General features: G+C 50.4%; 1 protein-coding gene across 3 annotated transcripts in view; it reads right to left on the bottom strand.

The window, feature by feature from the left end:
* The window catches only part of SEMA5B (semaphorin 5B), a gene marked incomplete at its 5' end in the record, with an annotated part of 41,369 nt that extends 28,302 nt beyond the window's left edge, over positions 1-13,067 (bottom strand). For 2 of the 3 annotated variants that reach the window (XM_079705049.1, XM_079705050.1), the window contains 3 exons: positions 2,319-2,364; positions 7,630-7,729; positions 12,887-13,040. In XM_079705049.1, coding sequence (XP_079561175.1) covers positions 2,319-2,364; positions 7,630-7,729; positions 12,887-13,040 — 300 coding nt within the window. Of the gene's footprint in view, positions 1-2,318; positions 2,365-7,629; positions 7,730-12,886 lie in introns of all 3 variants that reach the window. The other variant, XM_079705051.1, reaches the window with a different exon arrangement.
* Positions 13,068-14,429: the final 1,362 nt, after the last annotated feature.

The raw sequence follows: 14,429 nt of genomic DNA, 5'->3' as shown, positions 1-14,429 counted from the left end.
AGTCAGGCTAGCTCCAGTCCCATCTTGATTTACGCTACCCAGCTCTGCAAGCCAGAAACCTAGATGGCACCACTGTAGTCCAAGCCTTCGCTAAGCCCTCCAGGGCTGCCACCTTCCCAACTCTAGGGCTCACCTTCACACAGAACACAATGTGCCTGGTGCTCTGTGGAGCCATGTGATGCTGTGACGCTGTATGATTCTGCCAGCTGAAGATCATTTCCCTTCTTCTCTCCATCCCCACTCTGCTGCCTTAGTTCAATTCTCCCCATCAATCACCTGGATTATTGCCGTTTCTCCTAACCAGTTCCTCTGCTAATCCATTCTCTGCATTGGGCTAGGTGATCTGAACACCAAATCTGTTCATGCCACTTCTTGGCTTATACCACTTTGCCTTCAAAATAAAATATGGACCCCTCTGCTCAGCCATGAAGACCCTCTGTGATGTAGCCTCTTTCTCTTCCTGGGCCTCATCTCCTACCTTTATCCCACGACCACCCCATGATCCTGCCACACTGCCCCCCTCAGTGCTCCATGCTATTTCACACCTTGTCTCCTCCTTAGCTGCCTGACCAACCCCCATCCTTCAAACTGCTGCCCAAGGGCAGCTCTCTGGGAAGACTTTTCAGACGCTGGGGGCTCCTCATGCCTCTGGGCACCTGGCACCCCTTCTTACACGCTTCCCACAGCACTGCCATCATTTCTGTGCATCTGTCTCTCTTTCCCCACTTTGGCCACTTTACTGTTCCCAGAAGACTTTCATTTGCAGACCATGGGAACTTAATAAAAAGCCAACTGCCTCCTGAGCATAAGGCAGGACCCTTGGATCCACTTCCTCCCACCCACTTTGGACCATCTTTGCACTGGCTGCCCCCAGGCCCTGACCTGCAGGGTTTGGCATCTTGGCTTCATTTCCCATGGAAGTCACTTGGAAACTAGGCTCTGGCTGGGCTGCTTGTGACCGACCAAGCTGGCAGGACATGAGATGCTGCCTCTGGGAATTTACTCCACCTTGCTCCAGCCCAGGCCCCAGGAACATGTCCCATCCAGGAAAGGGAAGCATTTATGATCTCTTATGTGCTTGCTCCTTCAGGCAAGGGACAGAGCCCGATTCACCTTGGGATCTCAAATGCCTAGTACCGTGCCTGGGACTGGACCCAGCATATAGTAGGTATTCCATAAATGTTTGTTAATGTTTATTAATGTTTATTAAAAATGGATGAATGGAATTTCTTTTCAATTTCCCTTAGTTCTTCCTGGCTCCTCCTTTTGGATGGTCACACCTTTTCTGCTCCCTGTGGAGCACCTCCTCTGTGGCCACCAGCTGCAATGGCCCCTGGGGGTCTAGACCCAGGTGCAGCTAGAAGAAACTAGACCAGAGTGTCACACTAGCTCACCAGGGAGGTCTCCCCTTTCCCAACTGCCCTTTGTAGTGAAACACTATACCAAGTAGCCCAGGCCCTGACTAACTCCTTGTACCATTCTCTAACTAGGTTCTGTGTATCACTCATCATCTTTTCCTGGCTGTGCTGTGAGCCCTAGCGGCCAGAGACTCTGCTTGCCTTATAGCCCCTCCTCCCCCAGCTCACTTTTGATACACAGCAAGTGCTCAAGGAACACTTGAACACTGGAGACCAGCAAGCCTCCCCTGGACACGGGAACTGAGGCCCTCCCCTCATTGACAAAGAGATGGCCTTCCTTTCTCTAGAATGTCCAGCCTCTGCAGAGATGATATGGCATCTGTTTCTCAATCTGGGATAAATGTTCTGGATCAAGGAGTCCCATCAAAATGCCTCCCAAAGCACTTAGGGAATTATGCTGGGGGAGTCCTTCTTGGCAGCAGATAACAAAATCAGTCGCAGCTCAGTGAAAATGCTGAGCTACAATGGGATCACTCAGGCCAGGCTAAGAAAGGAACCAGGGTCAGCCTTTCCCTTGAGGCCCAAACCCAGAGACCGTCCTGTGGATTTAGCAGCTGGACTTAGCATGACCAGCCGTTCCAGTTTGCCCAGTACTGTACTGGTTCTAGTGAAAATCCTGCATCCTGGGACCCCTCAGTCCAGGCAAACAGGAGCACCTAGCTCCTGTCCTCACAACGCAGGAGCCCTGCGTGTGCCCCCATGTTTCTGTGGCCATGCCCCCACTTCCAAATATCTTCCCAGCCATTACCCCGACCGCCGGTGTGAGTCCACAGCCAGTGAAAAGAACACAGGGCTCCTGTTTTCAACGCTGGGGGTTGAATTCTGAATCTCACTCCTTGTGCTGCCCTGGCCCCAGCCCCCAAATACCAGGGAAATTACAGGGAAGGGAAGCAAATGTACCTGAAGGAGGGAGACATTGGCAAGGCTGAGTCTGAAGAGGTAGTTCCTGTGAAAACAGAAACAGAGATGGTAAGTCAGGCTGGTTCTGCAGGTAGGTCTCCAGGGACAGTCAGGCTGGTTCTGCAGGTAGGTCTCCCTCATGGGGAGCCAGGACTGGGTGCCGACTGCAGACGGCTGACGGTGGGCCGACCCCAGGGAGAGCTTCACCTCCATTTGCTCATTTAATCTGCACTGCCACGCCGGGAGTAGAGAGAAAACTCCATTTTACAGATGAGGAAACAGTTTGGGTAAATGGCCCAAATCACAGAGATAGTAAGTGCAGGAGGTGGGATTGAAACCCAGATGCATCTGCTCCCAAAGCCCACGCTGTCTCTGTTCCCCGCCATCCCAGCAGGCCCAGGGCAGAGCCTCCCACACCCCTTTCCCAACCATGGAAACTGTTTCTGTTCAACATAAAGCCTCATGGAGCTCTTGTGGGGACTCAGGCAGGTCATCTTCCTCCTTCCCTCGACTACCTCCCTGACCCAGTTCCCCTCCTCAGACAGGCCAGCCATCTGTCCTGGCTCCACGCCCTGGGCCCCTGGAGTCCTGTCTGCTTCCTCATCTCCTGCACTCCCTCCTGCAGTCAGTGACTCTGGGCCTGACCTTTCCACGGCCAGCTCCCTGGCCCAGCCTCTCTCCTCTTGCCCAAACTGCCCCTCTGCCACCTCGTGCTTCCTCTCCTCCACATCGCCACCTGCACGGGGCTGCCAGATTCCTCCTCCTCCTCAAACACTGCTTTCATCATATCAGCCGGCTGCTCGAAAACCTTAAATAAGGAAACTTACATCCACACAAAAACCTGCACACGGATGTTTATAACAGCTTTATTCATAATTGCCAGAACTTGGAAGCAACCAAAATGTCCTTCAGTAGTTGCGTGGGTAAACTGTGGTGCATCCAGACAATGGAATATTATTCAGTGTTAAAAAGATATGAGCTATCAAGCCATGGAAAGACGTAGGGGAAACTTAAATACATATTACTAAGTGAAAAAAGCCAATTTGGAAAGGTTATATGCTGTATAATTTCATTATATGATATTCTGGGAAAAGGCAGAACTATGGAGACATTAAAACGATCAGCGGTTGCCAGGGGGTGGGGTGGCGGCGGGGATGAACAGGCAGAGCACAGGGGATTTTTAGGGCAGTGAAACTACTAGGTATGTTACCCTAATGATGAATACATGATATTATACATTTGTCCAGACCCACAGAATGTACACCACCAAGAGTGAACCTTAAGGTCAACTCTGGGCTTTGGGTGATGATGATGCGTCAGTGTAGGTTCATCAATAGTAACAAATGCACCTGCGGTGGAGGCTACTGGTGGTGAGGGAAGCTGGGCCTGTGTGGGGCAGGGGTGTCTATGGGAACTCTCTGTACTTTCCTGTCAAGTTTGCTGCCAACCTAAAACTGCTCTAAAAAAATAAAGTCCTGGGCTTCCCTGGTGGCGCAGTGGTTGAGAGTCTGCCTGCCGATGCAGGGGACACGGGTTTGTGCCCCAGTCCGGGAAGATCCCACATGCTGCGGAGTGGCTGGACCCGTGAGCCATGGCCACTGAGCCTGCGCGTCCGGAGCCTGTGCTCCGCAACGGGAGAAGCCACGGCAGTGAGAGGCCCGCGTACCACAAAAAATATATATATAATAAATAAAGTCTTAATTAAAAAAAAAACACCTTAAATAATAATAATGATGATACCATAACTACTATGACTATCGCCCACTTACTGAGCGCTTATGGTGTCAGGCGCTGCTGAAACTGCTTTGCACGGACTCTGGAGCCACAAGGCCCTATGCGTGGACTCAGAGGGTGGCAGGACCCCCAGGTCAGAGAGCCACATGAAAGTGATTGCAGGTTCAGAGTAGCCCCTGTGGCAGAGGCAGGGAGAATTCCAGCTCAGCCACTTGCTGGGGGCCTTCTGAGGGGCTCACTGTCCGCATCTGTAAAATGGAGAAACTAATGCCTGTCATTCTTATTTCATAGGGCCGTGGAGACAGAGGAATGGTGTGACGCATGTTGAAAGGCTTTAGTAATGTCAAACAGATGTAAAGTTTGGGTTTTCCCTAAGAATTTTCTTTCCTTCTTACATCTTCTTCTGGCCATTACTCTTGGTTCCTGAAGTTTTCAGGAATGATTGCTTTAGAAAGTTCTGGCCTACCTTAGCTGTGCTGAGAAATGAGGGGAAAGGTTGTAGAGTGGGCCAGAAAGAAAGGGAGAGGCCCTGCTGAATGAATCCAGGGGCCTGAGGAGACACCTCTGGCTCTGGGTCCAGGACCCACTCGGCTGCTTTTCTGTCCTGGTGGGCCTCACTAGGGGACTTTGGCTCCAGGCCTCTGAGGTCCCTCCCCAGGCCCCTCCTCTGCCCCCACCCTCCCAGCCTGGGGACGGATGGGCTCCAGCTTAAGGCTCTGCCCCAGCTGTCTGCCCAGGTAACACAGGTATCTGCTCACAGCTTTAAAGAATTAGGGGAAACATTGCATCACTTTATTCATTTTTATCTCAACAAGAATCATTCATCACAACATCGAAGTCTGCTTCTCTGGGAGATAAGAACAGAGAAATCTCTGAAGCCTGACCCATCCTAAACCCCTTACGCAACAAGGCGGGGTATAAATGAATAAAAAATTTCCCTAGCCTGAATTCCAGAGGCCCAGGGGGTCACAGAGAAGGGGGAACATGTCAGGGAGAAGAGAAGGAGGAAGGAAAGAAGCTCCAAGAGAAAGGGGGAGAAGGAAGAAGCTGAGGACCCACTTCATTTTCCGTAAGGGGTGCAAGGGACCCAGTCCAGGTTTTCCCCTGGTTCTCTGTGGGCACAGCCAGGCTCAAGGACCCAGGCAAAGGTATGGCTCCCCTCACTCCATGTGGGGGAAGAAGAGTATCAGGAAGAGCAGTGTGCATGCAGGCAGGTGACTTAACCCTCCTGCTTTCAGTTTCCTGGTCCATACAATGGGGATAATCATAGAACCTACTGCCTGGGGTTACTGTGAAGATTACACAACTTATTGCATGCCTGATTTACTACACGTTTTAGATGTTTTACTACACATTTGGTACGTAAAATAGTGCCTGGCACATGGCAGGTGCAGAATGAATGGCAGCTTTCAAAATGCTTCCACAAGGTTCAGAGCAAAGGCACCAGGAGCTTTGGGTTTTTTAATTAATTAATTAATTAATTAATTAATTAATTATTGTCTAGTTGATTTACAATATTACAGTAGTTTCAGGTGTACAACATAGTGATTCAGTATTTTTATAGCTTATACTCCATTTAAAGTTATTATAAAATATTGGCTTTATTTCCCTGTGCTGTACAGTTTATTCTTGTGGCCTATTTATTCTATAGATAATAGTTTCTCTTAATCCCCTATTCCTATCTCGCCCCCCTCCTTTGCTCTCCCCACTGGTAACCAGTAGTTTGTTCTCTTTATCTGTGAGTATGTTTCTGTTTTGCTCTATTAATTCGTTTGTTTTATTTTTTAGATTCCACATATAAATGATAACATTCGGTGTTTGTCTTTCTCTGTCTTACTTATTTCAAAGGCATCAGGAGTCTAAAAACTACATATGTAAAGCTGGTGGACTCTGAATCAGGCGGAAGGATGGCATTAATGTCAGCTTCCTGACTGCGGTGTTGTGTTATGGTTATGCAAGATGTTACCACTGTGTGGGGGGAATGGGGTGAAGGATATAGGGATGCGAGCTCTGTATTGTTTCTTACAACTGCACGTAAATCTACCATTATCTCAACATAAAAAGTAAAACAATGATTCTCTTTGCTTGGAAATAAGGTCCACACTCTTGTATACTTGCATATGTAGAGGTTACTCTTGAGAGGACATGCAAACTCACCACAGGGCACGCCTCCAGTGAGGGGTCCTGCTTGGTGTATAGAGGGCTGGCCCTGCTTTTCACTTTTGTACCTTCTGAATGTTATCCCATAACACATATCACTGATGCAAAGTAATAAGTTAATTTCAAAATTAAAAAAATAAAATGCATTCAGCCCCAGCTTCTTAATAGTCCTGTGATGTTGGCAGCATCACATAACCCGGACTTTACAGATGAGGAAACTGAGGCTCACAGGTCAAGATCACCCAGGACAAGAATGCAGCTCATCTGGTCCAGAGCTCTGTCCTCCACTTGCCTCCTTTTCACGTGGCAAATGAAGGGGTGGGGCCACTCAGGAAAGCCCAGAAGTCAAGGGTGGTCAGCTACACAGTGGAGCCTGGAGGCGTCCAACCCAGTGGCCATCCTCCCTCACCCCAGACCTGCTGAATCAGAACCCCTGGGGTGGAGAGCTTCTGAAAAACAGCAGTGCAGTTGGAGGTGGTAACGTGGGTTGGCAGAAAAAACTCTAGCCCTGAGGTTAGGGGACCTGGGTTCTCGTCCCCAGACTCTGTTGTCATCTTGCTTACGTGGTCTTGGGAAGGTCACCTTCCCCACTGCACCCTCTGCTTCCTCATGTTTAAATCGAGGACAGTTGGATTAGGCCAGTGATTCTGAAACTCCAGTGTGCATCAGGCTTACCTGGAGCGCTTGTTAAAACACAGGTTGCTGGGTCCCACCTCCAGAGTTTCTGACTCATCAGGTCTGGGGTAGGGCCCAAGAATTTGATTTCTAACAAGTTTCCCAGTGCTGCTGATGTTTCTGGTCCCACTGGAACAGACCATCTCTAAGCTCCCTTCCCTACCAGAGCTGACGGTCTATGATTTTGTGAGGACTCTCTCCTCCTGCTCCGCTCTGTAAAGTCTCTACAAGTCCTCCCTAGAGTGTATTACCCCTTGAATACCAGACCTGGGCAGTGGGGCTAACTGATATCAGGCAACAGGGAGGTGCGGTCCTTCATAAAAGAAGCACATGGCCTGTGTCCCATGTCCCAGGTGCAGGCAGCCAGCCAGCCAGCAGGGGGCTCCTGGGCACCTTCTCTGCATGGGGAGGACACCAGCTAGGTAGGTCCTGGCAGGATGGCAGGGACAGGGGCTAGGAGGTTGCCAGCGGGCATTCCTGCCCTTAATAACTGCCAGACCCTGAGGAATGTGGCTTGCTGAGATCTGAAGGTCACTTCCTTCCCACCTCCCCCCACCCACCCATCCACTGCTTCCTTTTCTGGGGGGCTGACATTCAGACACAGAGAGGGCCTGGTAGGGTGGAACAGGAGCCCCGGCTGAGGGTCTGCCCACAGAGGGTCATGCCAAATAATATTCCCTCCACTCAATTCGCTTAGAATTGATCCCCCGGTCCTGGCCCCAACCCTCCTGTACCTCATTACCTGGCTCCCACGATGAGCTGGTTTCTGGAAGGATCCAGAGCGAGCTGGGAGAAATCTTGGGCTCCAGGGTAGGTGAAGTTAGAGACCCATGGCTTCAGATCTGGGGGAGGGAGAAGCAGCCATTCGGTTACTGTTGGCTCAGGGGCTCCCAGCTGCACCAGCATCGGACCCAAGAATGGAAGGGCTGCAGTGAGGCAGGGGCACCCCGGAGACCTGGGTTCTGCCTGCCCACCTCTGTGAGCAGCCGGCTGGGGAACAGGGAGTGGGGGTGGTGTCACCGCTCCTGCTTTGTTCCCTAGCTCAGAGAAGGGCTCCACTCACCCCCTAGCTGCGCAAAGGGACACCTGTAATCATCCTTGACCCCCCGAGACCCTCACCAGCCACACCAAACACACTGGCAAATCCTGTCCATTCTCTGAAATCCATCCATCTCGCCCTCTGCACCCTATCCCCCAGCCAAGCCACCATCATCTCTTGCCTGGACTGGTGCCAACAGCATCCTAACTGGCATGGCTTCCACTCTTGCCCCTCCAGCCCATTTCCCACAAGGCAACAAAGTGATCTCTCTAAAATGCAAATCTGGTTATGTCACTCTCTGGCTTAGAACTCTTTAATAGCTCCCAGTTTCCTCCAGGAAAAGTCCCAACTCCTTTGGGTTCTGGCCCCACTGTCCTCCCAAGTAGAATGAATGCCTGGCACATTAGTGATATAGTGATCCACTGATCCACTGAAAGAATGATGCTTCTGCTTATACATTCCCCCTTAAACCCTCCACTGCAGCCACACTCAACCAGAACACAGTCCACATCTCCAGATCTATCCCACAAGAGCCTGCAAACCTTTGCAATTCTATTCTTCCTTAATGGAACAGTTCCTGTTTGTCCCTGTCCCCACCCCACCTCCTCCAAGAAGCCTTCCCTGACTCCCCCACGCAAGGTGACGGGCTCCCATAGACCTCTTCTTGACTGCCATCAAAGCTCCTATCTCACTGGGTGTCTAATCTGGTAGTTTGCCCTGGGGGACAAGGAAAATCTTGCTTCTGGGATCTCTAGCCTCCGCCCAGCACCTGGAAGTAATTGAATGAATGTATGAATAATTGTCAACTCCCTTTTGTACAAGAAGCCTCAGGTTTTCAGACAAGACTCCACAGAGGTGGAAGGAATGGAGGGTGGGTGGGCAGTGCCCATCTCTGTCTCCAAGAAGGATCTTCCCAGCCAAGGCCAAAGTCTTTCATGGGGACCAGGTGGGCAGAGGAGACCTCGAAGCCCTCTGGATGGATGGGGCAGTGGTCTGGAGAGGGTACACCTGGGGAAGAGTGCCCAGCTGACTTTCCCTCCAAATGGAGAACCGCTTGCCCCATCTTGGCTCACAGCCCCTTAATAGCTCTCCTTCAGCCCCTTCCACATGGATGTGAGGGAACTGACCAGTAAAGAGAGAAAGCTGTGAGGCAGAGGAACTTGCACGCCGATAGGGTAAAGATGAGGGGAATGTGAGGAGGCCCTGACATTTCTTCCTCACAGTGTATTAGTAACTGGCTCCCAGAAGGCCCAGAGTAGTGTGTGTGTGTGTGTGTGTGTGTGTGTGTGTGTGTGTGTGATCCAAGGGAAATAAATCAGTGCTCATTATCCCTCCACTACAGAGTAAAAGCAGCGCTTCATTTCTGCATGGCAGGCAAACACTTAATCGCTCCCTGGAGAACTGAAGGTTTTGCGAGTTGGATGTTTTTCAGAAAACCGTGATATGCACGATTAAAAAAAAGAAGAAAGAAAAACTGCAGCAAAATGAAGCAAGTCCTTTGTGTCTGCCTCTGCCCTCAGCAGGTGACTATAGGTTGGCAAGAACCATCACGAAGTTGCAATGGCATTTGGGTGATCACAGTATAAGGAGTGGATCTGGAGTCGGGTAGGCTGGGTTTTTAGCTGACCTCAGGGCTGCTCTCAGAAATCCTGATAGGATATCATGGTACCTTAGAGACTAAACCAAGGGTCCTCCTTCTCCAGGAAGCCTTCCTGGGTTATAACCTCTCCATCCTGATCTTATTTTGTTCCATATTCTCTCCACCCTTTGCGTTCCATTCATACTGCACGTTTTTGTCACTCTGAATGTGCTCATCTGTTTTCCGGGTGGGGTGTGTTTGTGTGTGTGTGTGAGGGGTTGCCATCCCCAGCATACTGGGTGCTCTCCAATAGTAGCAACTGGCTTGCACTTTAATCCCCTTCTTCCATTCTGACAGGGGTATTCCAGATGTGGGCAGCTGAACAGGGGAAGACGTGGCATGACCGGTCTGCGGCAAACCAGGAGAAACTCCATCTGGAGATAGCTCAGCTCAGCCTTCATTCCAGCCCTTTCTTGGGGTGAAGGGAGAGAAAGAGGAAACAGGGCAGGAGCCAGGATGACGGTGGGAGGTGGGGGTGGAGGGGGGGCGGTCCCTTCCAGTTTCTGTCCCTCTTCCTTACCCCGAAGTGACTGACAAGGGCAAGGGGGAGATGCAGCGGGCACAGCACGGTGATCCTGGGCGAGCTGTCTTTGGGAGGGAGCCAGCTTCCTCTTATTACACAGGCAAAGAGGACCAGAGGGAAGGCTGTTGTTAAAACACCGAGCACGTTCTGAGCTCCGTGTGCAGTGAACGCTTTGGACAGTGACTTTAAGAGAAAAATGACATTCTCCATGACGTGCCTGTGATTTTAATTATAGTCAATTCAATTACCCACTTTGTGGATTAACCACTGCCAGTGTTAACTCCATACTGGCTTCTCCCCGCCACCTAGAAAGACCAAGCTGTGGCAAAAGGAATAACATGCAGGCCGGAGAGAAACACAGGTGGATCCCCTTAAAAGAAACCCATAGGAGAAAATTTAACCGTACAAAACAGAAAAATGTCTGTCAGATTCTGCAATTGGCAGCTCCTCTGGGGTATTTAGGGGTTATTCACAGATCAGCCAGGTGTCAGGGGAGAGGGAAACTCACAGCTGCAGGGTTAGAAGCCTACTCAACTGTCAGAAGTAAAATGTAACATCTGGAAGCTGGGGGTTGGTGCGGGGCTGGATTATGGCAGCTTCTCTGGAACACGGCATCACCCAGAACACAGTCACCCAACATGAATGGAGTCCCTAGTCTGTGCCCGGCAGAACTAAAGGATGTGGGGAGACAAGAGGACCAGCCCTCATCCAGGACTAACTGCATTGGGGGACCAAAGGGAGCGACATTTAAGGAACAACAGGGACATGAGTACTCAAAGGAAACTTCTTCACCTCTGAGGCCCCGCAGCGTCCAGCTCCGTGCCTGGGGTCAGGTATTAGGTCAGGGGCCCAAGAAAAATTTGGCCAACAGACAGGAAAACCCAAAGCCAACAGAAAGAGGGAACGGGGGAATTTGGGGGAGGCCAGGAGGCCTGAGGAGGAAAAACAGAGATGACGCCCGTCTCCAGGGCTGTCAGTCTATGACGGACCATCTCTGCTCACCTGGGGCTCAGGGGATTTCTTAGTCACTCTGTGTCAACTGCCTATGTCACTCTGAGCCTCATTCCTTCCTTCTGAAAGGGGGCGGGGTGGGAAGTCAGTTTCATTCAAGTAATTTACAGCTGAAGATCAGAAATGGTGTCAAGGAAGCCAGGCTTTCAAGGAACACATCTTCCACCTCTCCACCCTCCTCCCATCACCAGCCAGTTTGTTCCAGTACAGATCAGCCCGGCTGCGTGACAGGGATTTCCCTGCTCTCCTTCCATTGTCCATGGCCCCAGGATCAGCCAGGCCAACCGTGCCCCAGCAAAGCCCCTGAGAAGAAAGGGCTCATTAGGAACTGCCACAGGTGGCCCCGGCATGAGGAGGACACCCTCAGAATTCTGCTCCTTCGTCCCTCCCTTCAGTGACAGCCTCCGGGAGCCATCAGAAGTTGGGTGCGTTTTGTAGATTTAAGGACATTACTAATTTGCTTTAATCCACTTAAGCCTTCGAAGACAGATCCCAGCTCAAACAAGACAGCACGGAGAAGACAGCTGGAAACCCTCCTCCCCGAGACAGGAGCCAGCCCACAGCTGGAAATCCCACACATCTGCAACGCCTCCAGCCTCCCCACCTCGCTGCCCCAACTCCTATCCATACTGCCTGCCCCACCCCCCGAATACCATGCCCACTTCGGTCTTATGGATTCATTTCTCCACTCTGGTTTCCATCTTGCCCCTCTCAGCTGGCTGTGTGGAATCACAGAGGATGGGCTGCCGCGCATCTGACGGTGGAGCACCCGGTCCCTGTGCGGCGGGGAATGGGGAGAGCCCAGGACGGAGTCAGGAGGCAGACATGGAAACCTGGCTCTGACAAGTCGCTCCAACCGTCTACCCCTCAGCCCTCCCCATTTGTAAACAGAGGTGACAGCCCTTGCCCTGCCTCGCTGCCAGCGTTATTGTGAAGAGGAAATAGGATGGGTGTTTATCACTTAAGAACCTGGGGACCCCTAAGACCACATCTGCAGATCCCAGTGTGAGCTCCGTCATGGAGGTGATGGATCCTGAAGTATCGATGTGGTCCTAACACCCCCAGTGACCACCAAACTGGCTAACAGGTTGAGGGAGAATGTGCAGGGTGCTCCAGGATTTGTGTTTTGTTATGTTTTTAGATTATCATCAAATGTATATACTAATTTTAGAAACTTATTGAGAACTTATGGACCCCTCAGAATATGTCCAGCGATTCACAAACTCCAGTCTGGGAAAGACTATGATAAGACACTCTCATGCCCTCCCTTGACAGAAGGAGTTATTTGTCATCAAGGCCCCTTTCCCTGGGGGCTCCCAAGGCGCCAAATACGGGCATCCCTGCAGCCATCTTAGAGCACAGGGAACCTTTCCAGAGATCTTCAGGCACTTCCTAATGTGTGAGTCAGCTTCATTCTTTCCCAGGGTAGCCAAGAAATAGAGCTTGTGCTTCCAGAAGAGCTGGAAGCACAAGATGACCAACCAACCCTTGGCTACAGCACCCCGGGCGTCCATAACCTCATTCTCCAGCAAAGGAATTCCAGAGAAAGACCACCTCCTCCCCCGGGGAAAAATGGATGAAGGGCCTGAACAAATTGTCTGGAGACTAAAATCAGATCCCTCCAGCCCATGGCTGCCCATCCTTCTTACATCTATCCCCAGAGGAAGAGTCTCCCGTACCCTACAGGAAATTACTTCCAACAGCCAAAGAGACCCTGCGGAGGTTCCACCTAAGTCCTTCAGGACACAGTCATTGCAAAAAAGGACCAAGAGGGAAGTGGCTCTCACCTGCAAAGGCCACGATGGGGTGTTCCCTCAGGGAGCACAGCTGCTGCTCACTGCTGGGTTCACTGGCGACATCCTGGGAGCTGGCGAGGTGCACCACCAGCAGTGTGAGGCTGGGCGGCAGCAGGGTGATAGCCAGGGGTCCCGGGAACACCATGGTGGGCCCCTCTGTACTCCCAGCTCCTGGAGGCGGGCTGGGGGGAGACCTGAAATGCAAACACTCACTCTCACCACACGCTCCCTTGGCAGTGCCCACCTCTCCCAATCTCCTCCGTGCCTGTCGGTAGCCCCACGGGATCTGTTTGTTTGTCTGTTTAAATAAATTTAATTTTTTTTACAATACATAAGAGTCTGCTCTGCTCTAGTAATGTAAAGTTACAGATCATATCTTGAAAGCTAATTTCCCTTGTAATGGTATCCTGGACAAAACTGACAAATTATAGAGCTTTTTCTATTATGATCCCAAATGGTTTAAAATTTATTTTAATGATAAAGGTGGTATCTTAGGGATTTTAATAAATGGAGTTAGGACAAGTGGGTAGTCATTTGTAAAAAGATAAATTTAGATCCATAACTCACACCAACTAGGAAAAATTCCACTGGATGAAAGATTTAAATGTTAAGGATAAAACCAGAAAAACACTAGAAGAAAATGTGGGCAGAATTCTTTATAACCTTGGAGTGGAGAACCATGACTCCAAATCCAGAAGCTATTAAAGAAAAGATTGACAAATTTAACTACATAAAAACAACAAACTTCTGCATGCTCCCTCTCTCCCCAAAACAAACATCAAACAAAATGACAAGAAAGGGAAAAAGATTTGCAGTTCATGTCAGAGACAAGGGGCTAATATTCCTAATATACAAAGAATTCCTGAGAATTAAGAGGAGAAAGACCAACAATCCAAGAAAAATGGCAAAGAATATAGATACAAACAGGACTTAAAAACATGAATGACGCTATTCTCACTCATAATAAGAGCAACACAAATGAAAACTTGGACTGAGATATCGTTGTTCACTTGTCAGTTTAGCACATATCCAAGTGAGATGACAGCTCTTGGTGAGGCAGTGGAAAAAGGGGCGCTCTTATATACTGCTGGTGGGTGGGCAAAATTGTACAATCTGATGGAGAGGGATTTGGCAACATCTGGCAAAACAACAGAGGCATTTACCCTTTGACCTAATTCCTGGGAGTAAAGCGGTCGCCTGATCCACAAGCTGTGACCAGTCTGAGATGAGATAAATGAATTTGGAGAGTGGTTTTTAAAACCTTTATAGTAATTTGACAGAGCAATATTTTTATTTTTTGCCGTACGTGGGCCTCTCACTGTTGTGGCCTCTCCCGTTGCAGAGCACAGGCTCCGGACGCACTGGCTCAGCGGCCATGGCTCACGGGCCCAGCCGCTCCACGGCACGTGGGATCTTCCCGGACCGGGGCACGAACCCGTGTCCCCCGCATCGGCAGGCGGACTCTCAACCACTGCGCCACCAGGGAAGCCCGACAGAGCAATTTTTATGTCTATTGGATGTAATAACAAAATAT

This window comes from Hyperoodon ampullatus (assembly GCF_949752795.1).
Source record: "Hyperoodon ampullatus genome assembly, chromosome: 5".
In the NCBI taxonomy this organism is placed as follows: domain Eukaryota; kingdom Metazoa; phylum Chordata; class Mammalia; order Artiodactyla; family Ziphiidae; genus Hyperoodon; species Hyperoodon ampullatus.
This window is presented reverse-complemented; position numbering and strand designations above follow the sequence as displayed.